This window comes from Mya arenaria, chromosome 7 (assembly GCF_026914265.1).
Source record: "Mya arenaria isolate MELC-2E11 chromosome 7, ASM2691426v1".
Lineage (NCBI taxonomy): Eukaryota > Metazoa > Mollusca > Bivalvia > Myida > Myidae > Mya > Mya arenaria.
In genome coordinates this window covers 46,390,123-46,409,569 of record NC_069128.1, presented here as the reverse complement: position 1 = coordinate 46,409,569, position 19,447 = coordinate 46,390,123, and the positions used below count along the sequence as shown (strand labels likewise).

At 32.3% G+C, this 19,447-nt stretch overlaps 2 protein-coding genes across 2 annotated transcripts; both read left to right on the top strand.

Moving 5' to 3' along the window:
• The first annotated feature begins 8,473 nt into the window (after positions 1-8,473).
• LOC128241567 (uncharacterized) lies at positions 8,474-11,852 on the top strand. The gene is made up of 5 exons (XM_052958570.1): positions 8,474-8,608; positions 9,354-9,594; positions 10,166-10,263; positions 10,597-10,686; positions 10,918-11,852. The coding sequence occupies exons 2-5, from the start codon at positions 9,428-9,430 to the stop codon at positions 10,959-10,961; spliced, it is 399 nt and encodes a 132-aa protein (XP_052814530.1). The 5' UTR covers positions 8,474-8,608; positions 9,354-9,427; the 3' UTR covers positions 10,962-11,852.
• Positions 11,853-16,400: 4,548 nt separating this feature from the next.
• Positions 16,401-18,864, top strand: LOC128239844 (uncharacterized). Its single transcript, XM_052956286.1, has 4 exons — positions 16,401-16,957; positions 17,044-17,141; positions 17,525-17,614; positions 18,565-18,864. Exons 1-4 carry the CDS (start codon positions 16,833-16,835, stop codon positions 18,615-18,617), a joined length of 366 nt encoding a protein of 121 aa, XP_052812246.1. The 5' UTR covers positions 16,401-16,832; the 3' UTR covers positions 18,618-18,864.
• Positions 18,865-19,447: the final 583 nt, after the last annotated feature.

Here is a 19,447-nt window from a genome sequence, read left to right as displayed (position 1 = left end):
GTTCGACAGAGTGATTTTATTTATGTGTGTGAACAATTCTAATCTAAAACAGGTCTTTTCCTTCCGGAATTTACCTTGGAATAAGTTGAAGATTTTTCTACAATTTTAATTGACACTTATACGTACATAAAACGGCAATTTTTTCTTACAATGTGAATAGGTAATACACAACACACCACAAGAATCCCTCCTAAAATAAGTATTATGTCTACGCAGTATGAGAAGAAAATCACTGTTTAATGAAGTACATATTCCTATTTTCAAGCCGGTGATGATGTCTCAAACGCCTCCTTTTTTCAAACAAGTAATCTGGATTATACACTACTACGTTTCTTTTTGCTTAATAATCCCATGAGCATTTGATTGCTCAGATGTTTTGGGATTTCAACGTTGATGAAACGAGACATTTATATATGGCATAAAACTTCACCTTATTTACAAGTGGCAGGTATATTTTAAACTTAATCTGCATTGTTGCGGGAACAGAACGTTAAATGTTTACGTAAGAATAATTTCAGATGTCATTCGAACATTCTCAAAAAATAAGCAAAACTAAATTCAGCGTTTATAAGTTCTCTTTCTTGAACAGAAAGGATTTTTTGTGTACTTAAGGTATGCTTTATTTCTACTACTACTACTACTACTACTACTACTACTACTACTACCACTACCACTACCACTACCACTACCACTACTACTACTACTACTACTATTACTACTACTATTATACTGCTACTACTTCTACTACTACTGCTTCTGTTACTGCTACTGCTGTTACTACTGCTGCTGCTGCAGCTGCTGCTGCTGCTCATACTTCTTCTTTTACAATACTTCTAATAATACTATTACTACGTCTGCTACAGCTACTGCTACTGCTACTGCTATTGTTACTGCTACTACTACTTCTACTACTATTGCTACTGCTACTGCTGCTACTGCTACTACTACTACTACTACTACTACTTCTACTACTACTACTACTACTACTACTACTACTACTACTACTACTACTACTACTACTACTACTACTACTACTACTACTACTACTACTACCACTACTACTACTACTACTACTACTACTACTACTACTACTTCTACTACTACTACTACTACTACTACTACTACTACTACTACTACTACTACTTCTACTATTACTACTACCGCTACTTCTACTGGTGCTGCTACTGTATTGATACTGCTAATACCACTTCTAATACTTCTACTTCTTCTGCTACTATTACTTTATTTATTATTATTATAACTATTATCAATTAGTAGAAGTTGTTGTAGTAGTATCATTTTATGTACAGTTTGATGTATTAACCTACAACATATGTCAAACAAACGAGACACTTTAAATTAATGATAAGTATCACGGAATGTACGCAGTAAACAAGTATATGATTTCATTACATTAGGCCCACAACCATTTAGTATACTTCATGACATGCTAAAGGTATTTTTAGTTAATACAATATATCCCTTTGTTAAGTAGTATTATGATTAACCCTGTCCTTTTTTAACTATTTAAAAAGTGAAAATGCTACGATTAAAATTCCTTTAATTGGTATTTGAACAATGATTAGAAAGAATGTTTTGAATGAGTATTTCCTTTCCCTAAACTGTTGTTCTATGAATACCTTCAGGCGTATAATATGTTGTAATTAAAGTTACACTCTTATTCAAAACCAATACATACACATGTATAACAAACATAAATTTTGTGTGATCAACATTTATCTTATTACTAAACAATGCAAAGTATAAATTAATGATAACAAGATTGTAACCTTTTGTTTATTAGCTGAAAACACAAAATTATTAAATGATTGATGAGTGCTAAAATATTCACTGTCCTCTACAATCGTCTCATAAGGTGGAAATATCGTGTTTTTTGCACCAATCTTTAAAATTTAACTCGGTTTCCTTCATAAAACCATTGCTTTTGACATTTATTTAACATTTTTTGGTATATTCAAACAATTGCATTAATTGGTTAATCTTGTTTGGGAGTAAGAGTGCATCTCTAATTTTATGACCAACACATATAAATGTGACGTTGAATGGACACTTTTACCTATTTGAAGGGTATCTGTGTTTAAAAGGAAAGTAGATATTTTTTATGAAATATAATATGTAATAACCGGTCCGTCAACTGTTTTGAAATCCCCGCCAAAAACATATCAAGAACATTTCAAGTGAGATATCATTTAACCGATACATTCGAAAGGTAAAAGACGTTTCAATCACAAGCTTATCAATATTATCAATAAGATTATTATATGGTTCACCATCGCACAGATTCTTGTAGAATTTCTTGATTTGATTTCAAACTCATAATATCTGTGTGTTTTAGTGCAAATGAACGAGGCAAAACAGTATACACTATACCTATAATGATGAATCCATTGCAATACAGTTTACCCTTCCATATGTGTGACCGTATAAAGCCTTAAAGTATTAATCTAAATAGGTTTTAAGGCTTCATAGAGAAGGTGTTTGATTTAGGACAGATGTTTGGTTTATTCCATTTGGATCTTCACCAATCATTTCTTTTTACTCTTATTAAGTATTACATTTGTTGTAATATGTAAAATCTGTTTGCATGGAAGGACTATAATATTTTAAAATATGAACCGAAAAAATAAGTGGGTCTCTTCGTTATAATAATTTATGCATTTGTCATTGATTGGCGTCGTATTGTTCAGCATAGACTATCATTAGCACCAATGTTCTCTTTTCAAATGTAAAATGGTGACATCTTATTTCCTACTAAAGCTAGATTCACTATTACGTGTGTATAATACCGTTTTTATGGTTTTCGCTGATACATTTGACACTGTTTAAATTTAATTCCCTTTTGAGGCGTAAACGCATTAGCAATGAGTTCGCAACTTTATGTGAAGTAAATCTGCCCTGTCTAAAAACAAAACTAAAACATAAACATAGCTGCATTACCTTAACATTATACCGCTTCAGTTAAGATTGCTTGACTGTACTGCACAGGCCACAATCTTTATAAGTTTATACGTCAGATAGATTTAACTAATAACTTCCAAACTCAGGTATATAGCGCTCAGGTTAATCGTCGATCTATATCGCATGTTATCTTAAAACAAACATTTGTAGGTATGTAAAAAAGGATAGTTACATTCGTTATGAGAGATATAATGAACGTCGCTTGACCTTGTTCAAAACTGTTAACCCACCCACACGTTTGAATACGAAAATACCTACTGGGGAAACAACAGAGCCCGTCGATCATCTCATGGAATATGCATGCAAATCAACTGCATATGAAAAATAATACTTATGTCGGCTGCTGGAACATGAGAAATGCTTATTGGGCATACTAAAGGGTTAAAAACGAAAACAAGTTTTACTTGTTTCTTTTCATTTCTTTTCAAGGCGTCTGTTTTCACCTTTTCGTAATGACATAAATCTAACAGATGCACTGAACTACACAGTAAATTAAAGTTAATTATTCTAATAACATATTAATACTATGATTATCTTAAAGAGTTGGTCCAATAACTCAGTCGTATTTTATATCTAACTTTATGTCATTTATTTCGCCCTAACTTTATTTTTTACAATTAAGCCGCATTTTTTTCGTTATATTTTCATCTCTCGTTTACACACAATTGATCATATTTTAGTATCAAATTAGCAGATAAGATATGTATGGAACGGGTCATAAAAAATACCACTGAAGCTTCGGATGTCTTGCTTCCGTCGGTGAGAAATAAGACGAGCACAACAAGAAGAATTACCATTGACATGATAAAGTATGGCTGCTCGGTTTCTAAAATAATTATATTGAATTGAAGTATCTTATCTTCTTTCCGTCTAGCTTTCTCATTAAAAATGAATCATTTTAAATCTGCTTGTTACTCAGAAAAAGCATGTGGCATATCGCAAGTAAGGTATAGCATACATAAGTTGATATTTATAATGAACTTGCACTTTTTTTATCTACCTGTACATTTGTTTAAATGTATGAATTTAATTTCCCTCAATCAGCTTTGATAATTTCTTAAGTCCAATTAAGCAACAGTATAATTAGCTAGTAATTATATCACTTGAAATGATATTATTCATTCATATCTAAACCACTAAACCATACGGTCATTGTGTAACAAAAAATAATTAAGTCCTTGTATTCGACACAATATGTCGACATTTGAATTCTACTTATTTAGTCTTGTTTATGTAATTTGTGAAACAGGAAGTTTTTCCCAAAATGCAGCTTATAAAAGCATATAATTTAGACTTGAAAGTATTTCAAAGAATATGACAACCTTTTTTTGAAGGTATAAGGTATCTTGTTTTGTTTAACGCTGCATTCTAAAAACATTTGCCTCTGTTTTGACTCGTTGCTTTGCGCTAAAACAAAGTTTTGGCTTTTTTTTAAAAACACGAAACGTTTCCACATGCATTATTTGGTACGTTCTTATGGTTTTAGTAAACTATTTTTGGTATAATGTTATTTTATATAGTCAGTTGTAAAACGTTTAACCGGTTAAAGTCGGTTTCAATATTTTTACCGACGGGAATATAGAGCCAAATATGTGATGAGGCATAAAAATCGATTGTGATTTACCATGAATTGCATAGAAATACCACACTCGTTTAACTGTTAAGCCGTCAAGCATCATATAATACAAAGACGAGATATTTGTCTAGATTACTTAGTACAACAGTGTTTACCTTGCTGTATATCATTCGATATTGTCACTTTATTATGTTTTAATAAATGATAGGATACCCGCTTGAATCATAAATGTCTCTCGTCGGTGGTTTACTGCTTGACATAACCACATATCCTCTACAGAAAATGTTTCAATTTACATCAAATATCTGCTTTTAAGATACGAATACTTAGTAATGACCCAACAATATTAATTCAGTTCTCTGTAGTGCAAATGTAATAAGGGAATCGCAATAAATTACGGTCATAATTCAGTATCATTTATCAGTATGCACTCGAAGCTGGCAGTCATCACAAGTTATAAAAAAACGTTAAATTTTATAATGTTGCTATCAGGACGGTAAGAATTCCTTAGATATCCGAAGCAGTTGCTGTACACTTAAGGAGAGGTATTAAAATAATTGGTTACAAAGGACACCAACACATGAAAATTCATGATTATGTGTTTGTGCTAGATCGTTTTAGGACCATGTTCACGCGCTTCGCAAACGTTTAAAATGACGAATAATGGCACACTCATTTCAATTGATTAATATACAGACTTGCTAAAAAAAAACGTCAAATAACGAAGTAGTTGGTCATTAAAATGACATCTTTAATGGAACCATGAGTCTTTTAAGCGGTTTTACAAGTAATGAATATAGTAAAAAGGTAATTAGTACTGCAATTTGATCCGGACTTTCACATTCGACTCTCAAGGATTTTGCAAAAGTCCGAACCTGCAATAATCCATTCGAGTCGAATATCAGAATCCGTTCGGTTATTTTTGTGTAAGGGAAAGAGTTTTTTTATACTATGATCAAGCCTATTTTATGTTGTCAAATATTGGACTATGAGTACAGTCAAACTATCAAAGCTGTGTATAAAAAGGTTTCGAAGGCAAATTGTATATGCACAAAAGTGTACTTATACATGTATCGTTTTAAAAAGAACTAACATTATGAATCAATACTGAATGGGGCTTTATATTCAATGACAATTTTCCATAATTTATAGCCGATAGGAGGTGATCATTGTAGGTAAAACAGGTGCCCTGTCCTCGGTAAATTGTACTAAATCAATATATATTTCGAATATTGAGTCCATTTAATAATAATAGCTTTTAAACATTAAAGTCACAGTGCAATAGTTGCATAAGTTCTTAAGTCAAAAGCCATACATCAATGTCTATGACCTTTCTCGATATACTACATACTGCTTAACGGCTAAAAACCTTTTTTATGCTTTCTAGGTTAAGTATGTCTTCAATACTCCGATTATTATCAATCAGAATATGGAGTGGGCTTTTCTTTTATGTGTTCGTCGTGTAATATTTGTCTATATTTATTTGGAAAAGACTTGTGCACTTTATTTCACCCTATCTGCTCTGATATCAGTTAAATCAAATACCGCAATTAAACCACTTCAAATATCGCACTTAAATTAAAATTGCACAGCAAGGCTTCGAACCCCATTTTATACCTTGAAAGGGATTTATTGCTTTCAGGTGTTTGTTGCATGAAATATGCCGTGAATCTGCAAAGCAATACTAAACTATTCAGTACCATCATAAAGTTAGTACGTTTAGAACCATCAAATATGCCATACAAAGAAAAGTCATTTGTATCGGTTAAATATGTAATCTTTCACGACGATAATCATGCTGTATAATAGTCTATATGGCCACCAAATAAGTTTTCAACACTAACAGAATTCCCGTTTGAATCACAAAGTGGTTAATGTTGGTGATTAAAATCCACGTCTTGTCATAAACGCATATCCCGTGTAGTAACACTTTTAATGTAGTATAGCAGATGACTACAAGCATTGTAATGATACTCATTCGACCTAGAAGAGTATTAATACTGTACTCTGCGGTGCAATATACCACACAACGGCGATTGACTGTCAAAGTCTATGTAGTTGCCATCTGGTGTAATAAAGGTACAATAACGCGATGCTACATATAACGAGTAAATGCCTAGCTGATATGTTTTCGTCTATACAATTCAAAAATGTAAAAGAAACTGGTCTATGAAAATATTCCAGATTAGGGTTTTTAAACGAAAGTATATTGTTAGGTGATAACAAAGTAATGAATAGCGTTGTTAATCTTTATACATGAATATTTGATCATGCGCCCTTTTTTAAATACAAAACAAATACAGCTGAAACACTTGTCTAAAATATTGTTACCAAATCATAACTATATCCAATAATCTCAAAAAGTAGAAACAATAAGTGAGTAAACTACGATGATTTTTACGACGTTGTTAACTTTAAACAATTGGCTCATGGTGTAGAAGTAAAAGATACAAATTTAAGTTATTCTGTGTTTTAGTTATTTTTTTAATGTATTGTAATTAGTTTTTGCAGTGTAGTTTATTATATGTACATTACACATGTTTTCTAAGCACACATGGTTTCAAAGATTTCAATAAGGTATGAAGTGCAAGCAAATGCCTTGAAATGTTTTTTTTTGATTGTTGATAAACACTTGTTTATGCAAGAGATTACCTCAAAAAATATTCACAAAAGTACAACTGTGATCATATCAGACTTTAATGCAGTCTCTATCAAAAAGCATCGGCGTATTCCCATTAAATGTAACACACATATAGCCGCATTTTCTGTCATATAAATATCCATTTTTACCTGACCACAACCTAACCTAATTTACAACCATTTCTATCTAGCGTACTATCAGTAAATACAACAAATATAGTTAACATGGCTGATATTCATTAAACATTTTATAATAAGTCAATAACCAACTAACGTAAGGCATTTTTCTAAATTAAGCATATCACTGGTCATACGATATAATAACTTTAAAACATTAAAAATATTTTATTTTCATTAATTTAATGTAATATACATACTGTTCATGTTAAATACACCTAGACACTTTTTAATACTTCACTTTGAAAATATAAGATAATCGAAACAAGTTCCGAAATTAATTAAGATACAAATATTAGCCTTGACTATTAAAACATCCTAGATTAGCTAATAATTACTATTTCTTATTGTCATATATGACTATGCAGTTTGAAAACGATCTTCTTTAAATACACTATAAGTATCACAAATATAAACAAGTATTAAGTTTCAAAACAGTGAGCAAACACGCACTCCAAAACTATTTAAACTTATAAGGATATTTTATGACAGGCTTTGGGTATTATACACGAAACAAAAGCGTCCTTATTTGGTATGTTATTGTGGTTAACGCTGTCCTCGTTTGAACTATATTCACAGATCAAATATTTTAGCGTTAAGTACACCTTAACATGAAGCTGATCGAACTGAACGTAAGTAGTACATCAATACAATTTGATTAAAGAAATCTTAAAAAAAATAAATGTATAAAATGTATAAAAAGTATAAAATGTATAACATGTATAAATATATAAAACATGTTGAATACAAAATGGAATAATATATTATCATCAATTATACGATATACGTCACTTAGTATCAATCTAAAAGAATATCCTGAATAAGATTTAGCATTAATCATTGTGATAAGAATCTCTGGAGAGAGGGAAAAGTTTAACACAAAAAAGCAATTATTTACTTTTTTATTCGAGATGTTCCAAACAGCGAGCAGCCAAGCTATATCATGTCAATGGTATTTCCAGTTTTTGTGTTCATCTCGTTTCTCACTGATGGGAAACATGACACCCGAAGCCTCTGTGATAGCTTTTTGTTATAACCAACTCTATACATACTTAAACCGCTAGTTTGCTACTGAAGTTTCATTCATTGTATACAACGGACGAGATAAGTTAATACGTGCGGCTTAATCATACTATATATAAGTTGGACTTCATTTATTTTTGGATTTGTTTAACTTACTGTAACATAAGTGATTAAATATATATATATATTGGATTATTTCACTAATTTTCTAAGGTAACCAACTTTTATTAACTCATTAATTAACCTAATACGTAAGATAAACACATTAGTTTAATACATAGATTTAATTTTAATGTTGAAAAATGGAAAATAAGCTTTTAGAAGTATATTCTTCGATTTTATTCATAAATGTATATCCGATTTTCCATACCAGAACAAACACAAGCATGACTATTCACAGACAAAGTTTGACGTTTGTTTGATATGAAATAAACCACTTCCTTCTAAATTCTCCAATGGGTGTATTGTTTACCTTACAAGTGTGTGGGTTATCAGTTGTGAACAAGGTCAGGCGACGTTCAATACATCTCACACAGACACTGTATCCGTTTAGCTTTTATTCAGTTACAGATATTACTCATACAAACCTTGAAATGTTTGGGTTACGATAACAAATGATAGAGTATGGCGATTAGCTTAATCGCTCTATAACTATGTTTGCCAGTATAAACTTTATAAATTACATCTGTCGTACGCATAAGAGATGTGTGTTTGCAGTATTCGCGGTTGTGTGAAGAGTAATGCAACTATTATTGGGAAATTTATGTGTCTGAATTGTTCAATGATATATTCAGCTTACGCTGGATACCGATGCAATTTAGAACTAATTGACGAAGCGATTGTGCCTCACAACAGAATGATGCCAATTGTTGGAAAGTTGTGATGAATAGCTAAAAAACCTTTGGATATACTTAGTGTGGCTTATCATCAACATCAAACTCAGTTGTTTTACTTTCAGCTATTTGCAAACTTCCTAAACCAGAGTACTGTGAAGGAAAGGATTTCAAGAAGCAAGAAACTTAGAATAACAACATGATGGCTGTAGACACAGTGGGATTTATTCCGATGTTTATCTTGGTGCTGTTTGTGGTCACAGTGGCGGGACGGACACTTGAGTCAAACGTCTCTGGTGCGGATCAAATGCAAAATGATGGTGTTGTCATTAAGGCTGAAGACGGTTTGCGGAAATACAATGGACCGTAAGTTGAAAAAGAAAACTACAAATTAGTTATTGTTATTAGATTTTTTAAGTTGTTTGTTACTTACTGTACTTTAGCATAATATTTTTTAAGTATTTTGTTTAAAACAGTTCAAATATTTACAACAAAGATGTCTTTCTACTTGAATGAAACCTGAAGGATTAATTAAAAACCTGATGGCTTATAAAGAACTAATCTCGTAATTGGAATATCTTGCAAATGTAGCCTTTTCAACATTACTGTTAATATCTGTCATAATTCGGATTCATGGTTGTAACAGATAGCAATATCTACATTTGATATGAATGTGAATAACAGCTAGAACATAAAAAGTAACGTTATGAGTTGTGTGGTGTCTGCGAAATGTATTTGTATCCTGCTTCTGGATCATTGAAATAGTGTTTAAATGATTCTTCAAACATAACACACCGTAGAAGAAGGTGATTCGAAAGTGTAGCATTTGTCAATCAAAATAATGATTTGTATCGGTTCCACATGCATGACTGTCATCATACGGCGAAAGGAAGGCTTTTTATTTGTGAAATATTAAAGTAACTTTTTTATTCAACAGAGCAGTTCACCACTTCGCCAGGCACGGTCTGTGTAACCACAGTTTCGGCAAGGTCAGATTCTTCAGGGCTCTCAAGAAGCACTTCCATAACATATCAGGTTCGTTAAACACATTTGTGTTATACATGTACATTATTTGTACTGTAGATACCATGTTGCAACTTATTACCTAAGCGTATCTGGTACAACTTGTATTTATTTCTTGGAATATCATGACTCATCGTCTGTGGAATGTATGGTTTGTGTAAAACAAAACGGAGTCACAGCACACATAGGCCTGTCTTTCATATTCGTATCAAATTATACTAAATTACTTAATAGCAATAAATGTGCTGGCAATTTCGCAGACACTCTATCTAATCTGTATATCAGTTAGGGGTTTCTCTTTGCTTGTCTCTTACATAATATTTCAATGCATATTGGTGGTTTTAGATGATTTGAAAATCGCATTTATCCTTGATATTTGTAAGAGACGAGATCAGATGCTGACAAAGTGGGTTCAGGAAATTTTTGACAAAGACGGTATGTTCATAATTTAACATGGTTTAAAAAGAAACAATTTCTAACAAGTTGCTTTTCCATTACGCATTTCGAATTTTATATTATATTATTCGCAATTACTTTTTGTAGGAATACTCGAACTATTAAGCAAAGGTCTCTAATTGTTATGCAATATTGCCAAACAATTAAATAAGATACAGATATACGTTCGCGCTAAATACATCTTATTACGTTTTTATTTTTATTTTAAAGGTGACGGATACATCAGCCATTTTGAAAGGGAGATCGACAGATGAGTTTATTACGACAGCGTTTGTCACACTTAATGAAGAACAGATATGTAACACATCCGTGTAACAGTATATCTGTACCGGACACGTTTTCGGGGAAAAACCTGTCTCCTTCCAAAGGGGAGTAATCGGATGTTTCAGTCGGACGGTTATAATGACAATATAGCGTGTCTCAATCTTAAGTTCCTTTCATATTTTTTATAAACTTCCCAAATGTCCTGGGCATATTCTATGATACAAGGAGCTTTCTAGTTTCGAGAACAAAAATGAAACGGATATATGTTGAGAAAGCAACGAAAACCTCCCAGAAATCCACCTTTGTGATATAATGACATTTCTAAATATTTCCAAGGTTTTCGATACGTTACGTAAGCTTATGTTAACGGTGATCCTTATGGACACATCTACAGTCTGTGATAGCCTTGTTTTCGGGGTATTTGTGGATTCATTAGTTGACAATGTTGTTGCTTTCATTCTACAAACTTACCTTTTATGTTTTACGCAGCCTCACATGTACATGTATAGTTACTGCATTGTCTAGTCATGTTTGTTAATGTTTTTGGTACTTTTTCCAGCCATGTTATTATTTATTCTAATGCGCGTCCAAAATAGAAAAAAAAAACAAGATGGATTGCGAAGTGATACTTACATTCAATTTAAAAAATCTGATGTGTACATTTTTTTTACATGTATGTTGAAATATAATACAAGTTCATATGTTATTTAAAACTAGTCATTTGTATGTATATTACCATTTATATAAATAAAGACGATCCCAGTTCAACAGTTTATACATCATTGGCCAAGTCCCTGAGACTTACCTCCAGATGCATAAATCAACATTGAGCAGAAACCCCAAGTTATAATACGACATGGTCTAACATTCAATATTATTTGTTATTGAAATGCAACCCCGGTGCGGAGAGGTCTGTCGAATTCCCCATATTTAATGCATCAAAGAAAATACATTGGTTGTATTGCATATTAGATAAGATCTTAAGACCCCTAAAAATTACGGACTAATTTCTAATTAATTTGCTATATTATAACTTGTATTATTGAACATTGTTTAATTAATCATAATATTTTATTTCCGATTAAAAGGCGGTGACGGTAATAAAGGGCAATAATTGTGAGTAGGCATAAAAGTCGAAATATGGTTGTTAGATTGTCAAGCATCGCATACAACAAAGAATGGCTATTTATCTAGTTTAGTCTTATAACTAGTGTTTATATTGCAGTCTCAATGTCTACGTTACCACCTAATCCTGTTTTAGCCAAGATTAGATACCCGTTTGTATCATAAATGTGTCACGACGATACATAAATTATAGTCATAACCACATATCTCAAACATTCAACATTTCAATTTATATCAAGTATCTGCATAAATGTTTAGGATACGTAGAAACCACCAAACAAAATAATTTAAAGGATACTCTATGGTTAAAGGAACTCTCCCAGGATTGGTAAAATGCACTTTAACGAAATTAAGTGTGGTAAATCATCAAAAATACCAAAAACTGGATCCCTTCAGTAAATGATGATACTTGCTGAAATATCGTCTTAGAAGTCCACAATTTTCGTTATCGTTTTTAACACGATTGAAAATTAATAACGGCTGTAGTGTTGCGTGATTGGTTGATTGACATTATCATGTTGTTAGATCTTGTATTTTAATCAGCATTGTTTTGTTAGTTTTGTTTTTAGTTAACAATGCTCTCTATTGTTCAGTATTTTGTATAGAAAGGGACTCTGAACCTCGACGAATCTTTGTTCTTTATGCTCGAGTGAAACGTGATGCTGGGAAGGCACCGTCGCAAGTAGGTGTTTTTTTTGGAAACATTACAATGCTCATAGGGTTAAAACTGCCCAATCAGTCAATCAGACTGTAGCAATTGATAGAGCACGTCCGTTTAGAAAATGCAAATTGTGCTTCCGCCAATTGCCGTTCTCGCTTTTTCTATGGTCTGACTGTCAGATTGATTTTTGTCGCAAGATAATACATTATACAGTCAGAAAAAAAGATAAATTTATAGGTGTTAGAGTTTGTGTGATGGGTTTTGACAAAGCGTTTCGTTTCATTACTTTCAATGAACAAATTCAATAATACAACACTTTTATTTTCGATGAACGTTATGTTTCTGGAATTATGTGTATTAAACATTGTAAAATATTAATGAAATGGAACATCACATGTTATAATAAAGTGTTTCGGTTTAATACAAGTTGACAATAAACGCTCCTCTTAAAGTATTATATGTCATTAATTTTCAATTTACGGCGCATGGAGAAATATTTCTCGAATAGTTTTATTTTTATTTTTAATAATTCACTCATATGTTAGTGCAAACATTTTATTAGTATTCGGATTAATGTATCTTATGTTCCAAATAAGAACAGTTAATACTCGAACACTTTTTTTACAATTAGTACTACTAGCCTATATACTGATCATGCGTCATATAATTAAACTATTATTGTAACTATGTGAATATCTCGACATTGGAAAGAGTTCAAGGCGCAACCTGAAAAATAAACAGAGACAAATCCAATTGGTCCTAGGAAATACTATCGATGAATAAATGTAAATGATTTAATGAAGTGCTATGTAACACCTTATTTAAACGTTTAAGTGCATATTGCGTATATCATCTTTTGCTCTCAGATGACATTTCAGTAAACCAAATGAACCACTGTTGTTATCTGTGTCATAATCTGGGACTAGCTATAAACAACAAATCATTTAGGTGCAGCATCCTACGAAGACCTGTAGTGACACAACTCAGTTCATAAATGTTGGAATACGTGGGTTTAAATACTCAATAACTTATATAACCCTGCCTCCCGCCCCCCCCCCCCCCCCCTCCCCAAAAAAAAATAAAAAATAAAAAAAAAATAAAAAATAATCATCCCAAGTAAATTCCTGTTTAGCTGACCGATCAATGGCGGTAACCACATGATGATATATGTATTTTGTTTCATATGTATTCCATCTGTGCTTTTGTGTACTGTTATATGTTTCTCGGTAACTGTTTGCTTTAAACTTGTTTTTCTATGCATGGTATTCATTAAATGTATTGCTAACTTTCCCTTTATCTCCATTGACTCACCATGAGTTTGTATTTAGAGAGAATCTTTTTGTCATATTAAAACGGATGCAATTTCGCAAAACAATTCATTATTGTTTGATATAAATATTTGGCTCTTGTCTGGATTGTGTTATTAGAACAATAATTACATTGTCTAGAAAATTACTTTGATATTTCAAGCATTTTCTCATTACATGTAATATCCTGATAAAGTGCATTTTTGCACCAGAGCGTAACGTATCAAATCATATAGGAAGATATTTTGACACTTGTAACCGTGTAACTTGTTTATTTAGTTAAACTAAATCCTTAAAACGCCTTATTTAAATATTCAGTCGTGGAAAAACCTTTTATCAAATACGCTTTGATAGCTGAAAGCTAGCTGGTTTCAATGCATCGCAGTGAAACGATTGAATAATTTGGTCGGTCGCGAGTTTATCTTTATAAACGGTTTAATTTATACAGATATTTGATATATGACACTATTCAGTTATTGCTCCGGACATGCGGTGACTTTAATACCAAAATCAACCACTGAATGATTCAAGCGGGTAGCCTATCTTTGTTGAGTCTGATACACTGGTAATATAGATTATCATACATCCATATATACGCTGTAATAAATGATACATGTCGGTGATACAAATGACTCTTATTGTCTGTGAAATTAAAATATTACTGCTCGGGCATGCGGTGACGATGAGAAGTATATTTTAAATTCCGTAGCGAATAACTAAATGATTCAAACGGGTATCCTATCTTTGTTGAAATTGATTCTTCGTTGTAAGGTTTATTTAATGCTTGAAAAAAGATTAAAGCTGATAGCAATATTGTACTTAATATTTTAATGTAATAAACCATTTGTCTGTAAAAAATTGTGACCGTTGTGTAATCAATACACTTGAAAAAGTGGGACTAATAATTTAATAATCATAATCATCATACAGATAATAAATGATAACCAATATATTAAACAGCTATATAAATGACTAGTTAAATTCAGTTTGATTAAAAAGAGAGGAAAACCGATTAAAATACACATTTAATATAACTCACATCGCTTACTGATATTTGCAAAAGAGAAATGTCAGTGGAGTGGAATATAAACGTATTGCACTACTTATTACTACTGATCTTTTTTTCCTGATATGTCCTGATTGCGGATTTATGATGAGTATAAAAATACATGCCAATGCAGAGAAAAACCTACATTCCCTTGTTACCTTTCGTACCCAATGTATTCGACTTCTCTGTCTTTAACGTTTTCACCGCACCGGGAAAACGGGGTAAATTGGGCTCTCTTTTAAACGACTGTTTGACAAAAAAGGAATAAAATCAAAAAAGTCCGTTTATCAATCAGTGTTGTAATTTAAAGAGAACGTTCAGCTGATTAAACTAAATACATATGGTCTCAAATGGTCATTTCAACTATTACTTTCGAAGCATACATTATAATTCGATCGAAAAAACAACCGAACGATACGATCGTTGACAATACGGTGCCAACGTGTGTAATTTGTTTGTGTCTATAGAGTATCATTTACTTTCATTAACTGATTCAAATCCTGCCCATTCAGCAGGGTGATAACATAGACACATATATACCTTTATCCGGACACATTACCGTGATTGTTTGATCTCTTCAACATCCCCGGAGATAAATCTAAGCATATTCGAGCCATATTCTTTAATATGTCGCAGTAGGGTTAACATGGTATACTGTATAGCTTAAATGTGTTATTCGTTCACTGTGACCGTTAAATCCTTTGAAAGATATTTTGGCCTGTTATTGCTGCTTTACAAAGATCTGATCTAAGAATTATTTGTAGGTTACTCAAACATATTTCTTAAAATTAGAATGTTCCTGGTATGTATAACAAAGCATACGACAAAACCTATTTGTGTTGTTTATAAACTTATAGAAACATATACATATTATCAACAGAGTGAAGTATGTTTTTCCTAAGAATAGTGCTATTCAAGAAAATGGTCGTTTAATTGTATTATTCGTCATGATATATGTTGCAGGATATTATCATGAAGTCAAAGGTAAAGGAATCTAAGTTGGTACTCGGGGTTAGGACAGAGATATAAGTTAGATTACCGTCATTGAAATGTTTCAATAAAATTGCTGCTGGTTTGTGGATAAACGTTTTGATTCTACCTCATAAAATTCCGAGAATGAATCATGCATATAATAGGCTTAGCGTTAGCAGTGTAGAATGTTGGCGAAAAAAAACATAATTGTATTCAAAATAAATCATAATATGAAAATCGACATGGTGAAAATGTCATATGACGCATCACGAAGGATGGCCACAGAGATTCAGCAATGTGTAAGGAAATAATTTAAATGACAATCATAAACGGTTTAAATTAGTGTTACATAACGCATTATCTCAGCGTTAAAGTGCAAACTTATTTCTTTACAGATGACATTTTAATGAACCAACTAAATCACTGTTCTAACCAATGATACACTCGAGGACTAAATGAACACGGATTTGGAAAAAAAGTGCGGCATTCTAGGATGTACTCTTATGTAACCAACCAAAAAAAATGTTGCACAAGAGATGATCATTCCAAACTTAGATTCGGGTATTTAAATGCCTGCGGCAGATGATTCAAACATATACTACATGTATTGCAAAGTTAGCAGTAAAGAGTCAGCTCGAAAATATAAAGCATTGACGTTTATTAAAAGGATCTTTGACAAAGAAACTTCTACAATTGTTCTGCATACAGATACATCAGCTATTCAAAAGCTGTCAAAGTAGTGGAGACAATGGGAATACATCTGGTGTTAGTTTTAATGATCTGTCTTATTAATGGAACGGCTTTACTGCAAGGGGTTGATGTTCACTTACAGGCGGATAACCACAATAATGGACATCCAAACCATCACAAAATGTAAGTCTTATGATATTTATTTATAAACATAATTCGCGTATGTCAAATATGATGCTTTTGTACATGTTCTTGTTGTTTGCTTTCAGAACGTTGAAACACTTCTCCGAACACACTTTATGCAATAATATTCGGGGAAAGGTAATGTTTCTAACGGCCCTGGATGACTACTTTCACAATATATCGGGTATGAATTGTATGTTAGTATTGTATAAAATGTATGTGTTTGAACTTTGAACATTTTGGTACATGTTTATCTTTCTTCCGTGTGTATGTTGGTAACTGTACCTTTTCAATAAGCAAAGCTGTTAAGACTATAAGATTTGAATTGGAAATATATACAATATATTTTTTAAAAACAAAACGATATATATATACATAAACATATACAATAGTATGAAAAAATGTTCTTAGGTTGCAGAAATGTGACGGATTGGAGAAGTTGTTGAGAATGAAGAATAGGCTTGAGACTCACTCGGAGCGCTTTAGTATTTCTTGGCATAAACCAATTACTATGTTACTTTTACATTGTGATGTACGTACTATATATTCTTTAACTTTTTATTTCAGAAACAACGCGGATAAACTTTATCTTTGATCTGTGTGCAAGACGGGGTGATATGCTGATTAAGTGGGTGAAGGAAGTGTTCGACAAAGACGGTAAGTAGTATCATTACGTGTCTTCTTTAAGCATCGATGTCATTATATGTTATGTTTGATGGATAATTTGTTTTTGTGTGTTTCATGTATTCTTCGAAGCCATTTGTATAGGTAATTCAAATATTATGAACATGCTTGCAAAATCTCTTATGCGGAATAATATTGCGCGATTTTAGGAGTGCATTCATAGTCCTGGACACAAGAAGTGCATTTTTTCATATTATTACGAGAACACATCTCGCTGTTCATAACAGAAGACGTATTCTTTAGAAAAATTGGGAATTACGTTCAACCAAATTTTTTGTTCGCATCAATTCATCCGGAAATGGTTGATCAATGTTGTTTCACCTACCTCCAAAACGCCACCCATTTTACGGTATAAACACAAAATTTCAAGCGTAAAAAAACAAAAACAAAACAAATTCATCAAATCGTATCATTTAAGAATTTTGTTTTAGTTGAAAGCAATTTACCTATTGCAATGGCATAGGCGCCCGTTTCGGAAACAACTTTCCCCGTACCGAATAGTGTGCCTTCAAAAGCAACTGATGGACAGATTACAGCATGCGCGCTACATAGGATTGGCTTGCTTTGTGCTGTTGTTCCATGCTTCTTGTTTGTGTTTTTTTGTTCTATGTCTTTGGCTTTTACCCTGTGCCATTAAACGGGGTTTTTGTTTAAACGTTTTGCTACCAGGCTTGTTTCTGTAGTGTTTCATATATGAATTGTGTGCTCTATTTCGGCAAGTCATCATAAAAGCAGGACAAAAAGTATCCTTAAATAAATCATATCTTAATATTGATATGTATGCTGGAATGTGTGGATTTGTTTAAAATAAATGTGATAAATACGTATGTACCACTATCAAATCTAGTACTTGGTTCGTGTAGTCTGGTCTATACACTATTACAATCGTTTAACTTTACATTTAATTTATTTTCATACCGCAGGTGATAGTTCCATATCGCATTTCGAACGGATATACTACGAAAACAGACGATGATAGAGAAAGGGCGCATTGGGGATCACCAATCAAACGACTTATATAATTGAAAAGAACGTGGAAAGTAGAAACATATTGCACTTACCTGTACACCTTCATAGATGCCAACAATTCTTGATTTGTAGCCAGTACACAATTGTCAAACAAACACTCGGTTGACCATTAAAACAATTATTATTGGTTTTCGCACATCTTTGCACTAACTATTCAAAATATTGATAATCCTAAATAAAATAAAACAAAAGTGTCAACTTGTCAATTGATTGATCGGATATCCAGATACAAACGTGTGGTATGCCATGGTCAGAAATGCCGTTAATTTCATAACAGTAACACATATAATGGTTTTAACTTATTAGCTTGTGTTTTTGGATTAAAAATGGTTTTCCAGGTAATGCATCTGATTATTAACACTTATTTCATTAATATTCTATGATATCGAAATTGTAGAAAAAAACAACAGTTATACTTTAAACATAAAAATTATTTTGGTTTTAGTGTGGATTAAACCCACGCCGGTAAAGTCAAGAAGAAATTGAAAACAGCCGGCCAGTCCACACGGCCACCGGGACTTTAACAAAAGGTGTGGATGTTTTGACCTGTTAAAGATACATTGATAACATCACGTGATAATTGTAATCAACCAATCACGCCACACCACAACCGTTATCAATTTTCAATCAAGTTATAAAACCTGAAATGAAAAATGTGGTCTTCAAAGACGAGTTTTAGGCAAATATCCACATTTGCTGAAGGGTTCAAGCGTTTGGTACTTTTGTTTTAATACTCTTTCTGATTTGCCACACTTTATTTGTAATAAAATGTGCATT

Coding starts and splice junctions, on each gene's coding strand:
- LOC128241567 (XM_052958570.1), top strand. CDS start 9,428: ATGATGGCTGTAGACACAGTGGGATTTATTCCGATGTTTATCTTGGTG. Junction 10,264..10,596: donor GCACTTCCATAACATATCAG/GTTCGTTAAACA, acceptor TGGTGGTTTTAG/ATGATTTGAAAATCGCATTT. Junction 10,687..10,917: donor GGAAATTTTTGACAAAGACG/GTATGTTCATAA, acceptor TTTATTTTAAAG/GTGACGGATACATCAGCCAT.
- LOC128239844 (XM_052956286.1), top strand. CDS start 16,833: ATGGGAATACATCTGGTGTTAGTTTTAATGATCTGTCTTATTAATGGA. Junction 17,142..17,524: donor CTACTTTCACAATATATCGG/GTATGAATTGTA, acceptor TTTTTATTTCAG/AAACAACGCGGATAAACTTT. Junction 17,615..18,564: donor GGAAGTGTTCGACAAAGACG/GTAAGTAGTATC, acceptor TTCATACCGCAG/GTGATAGTTCCATATCGCAT.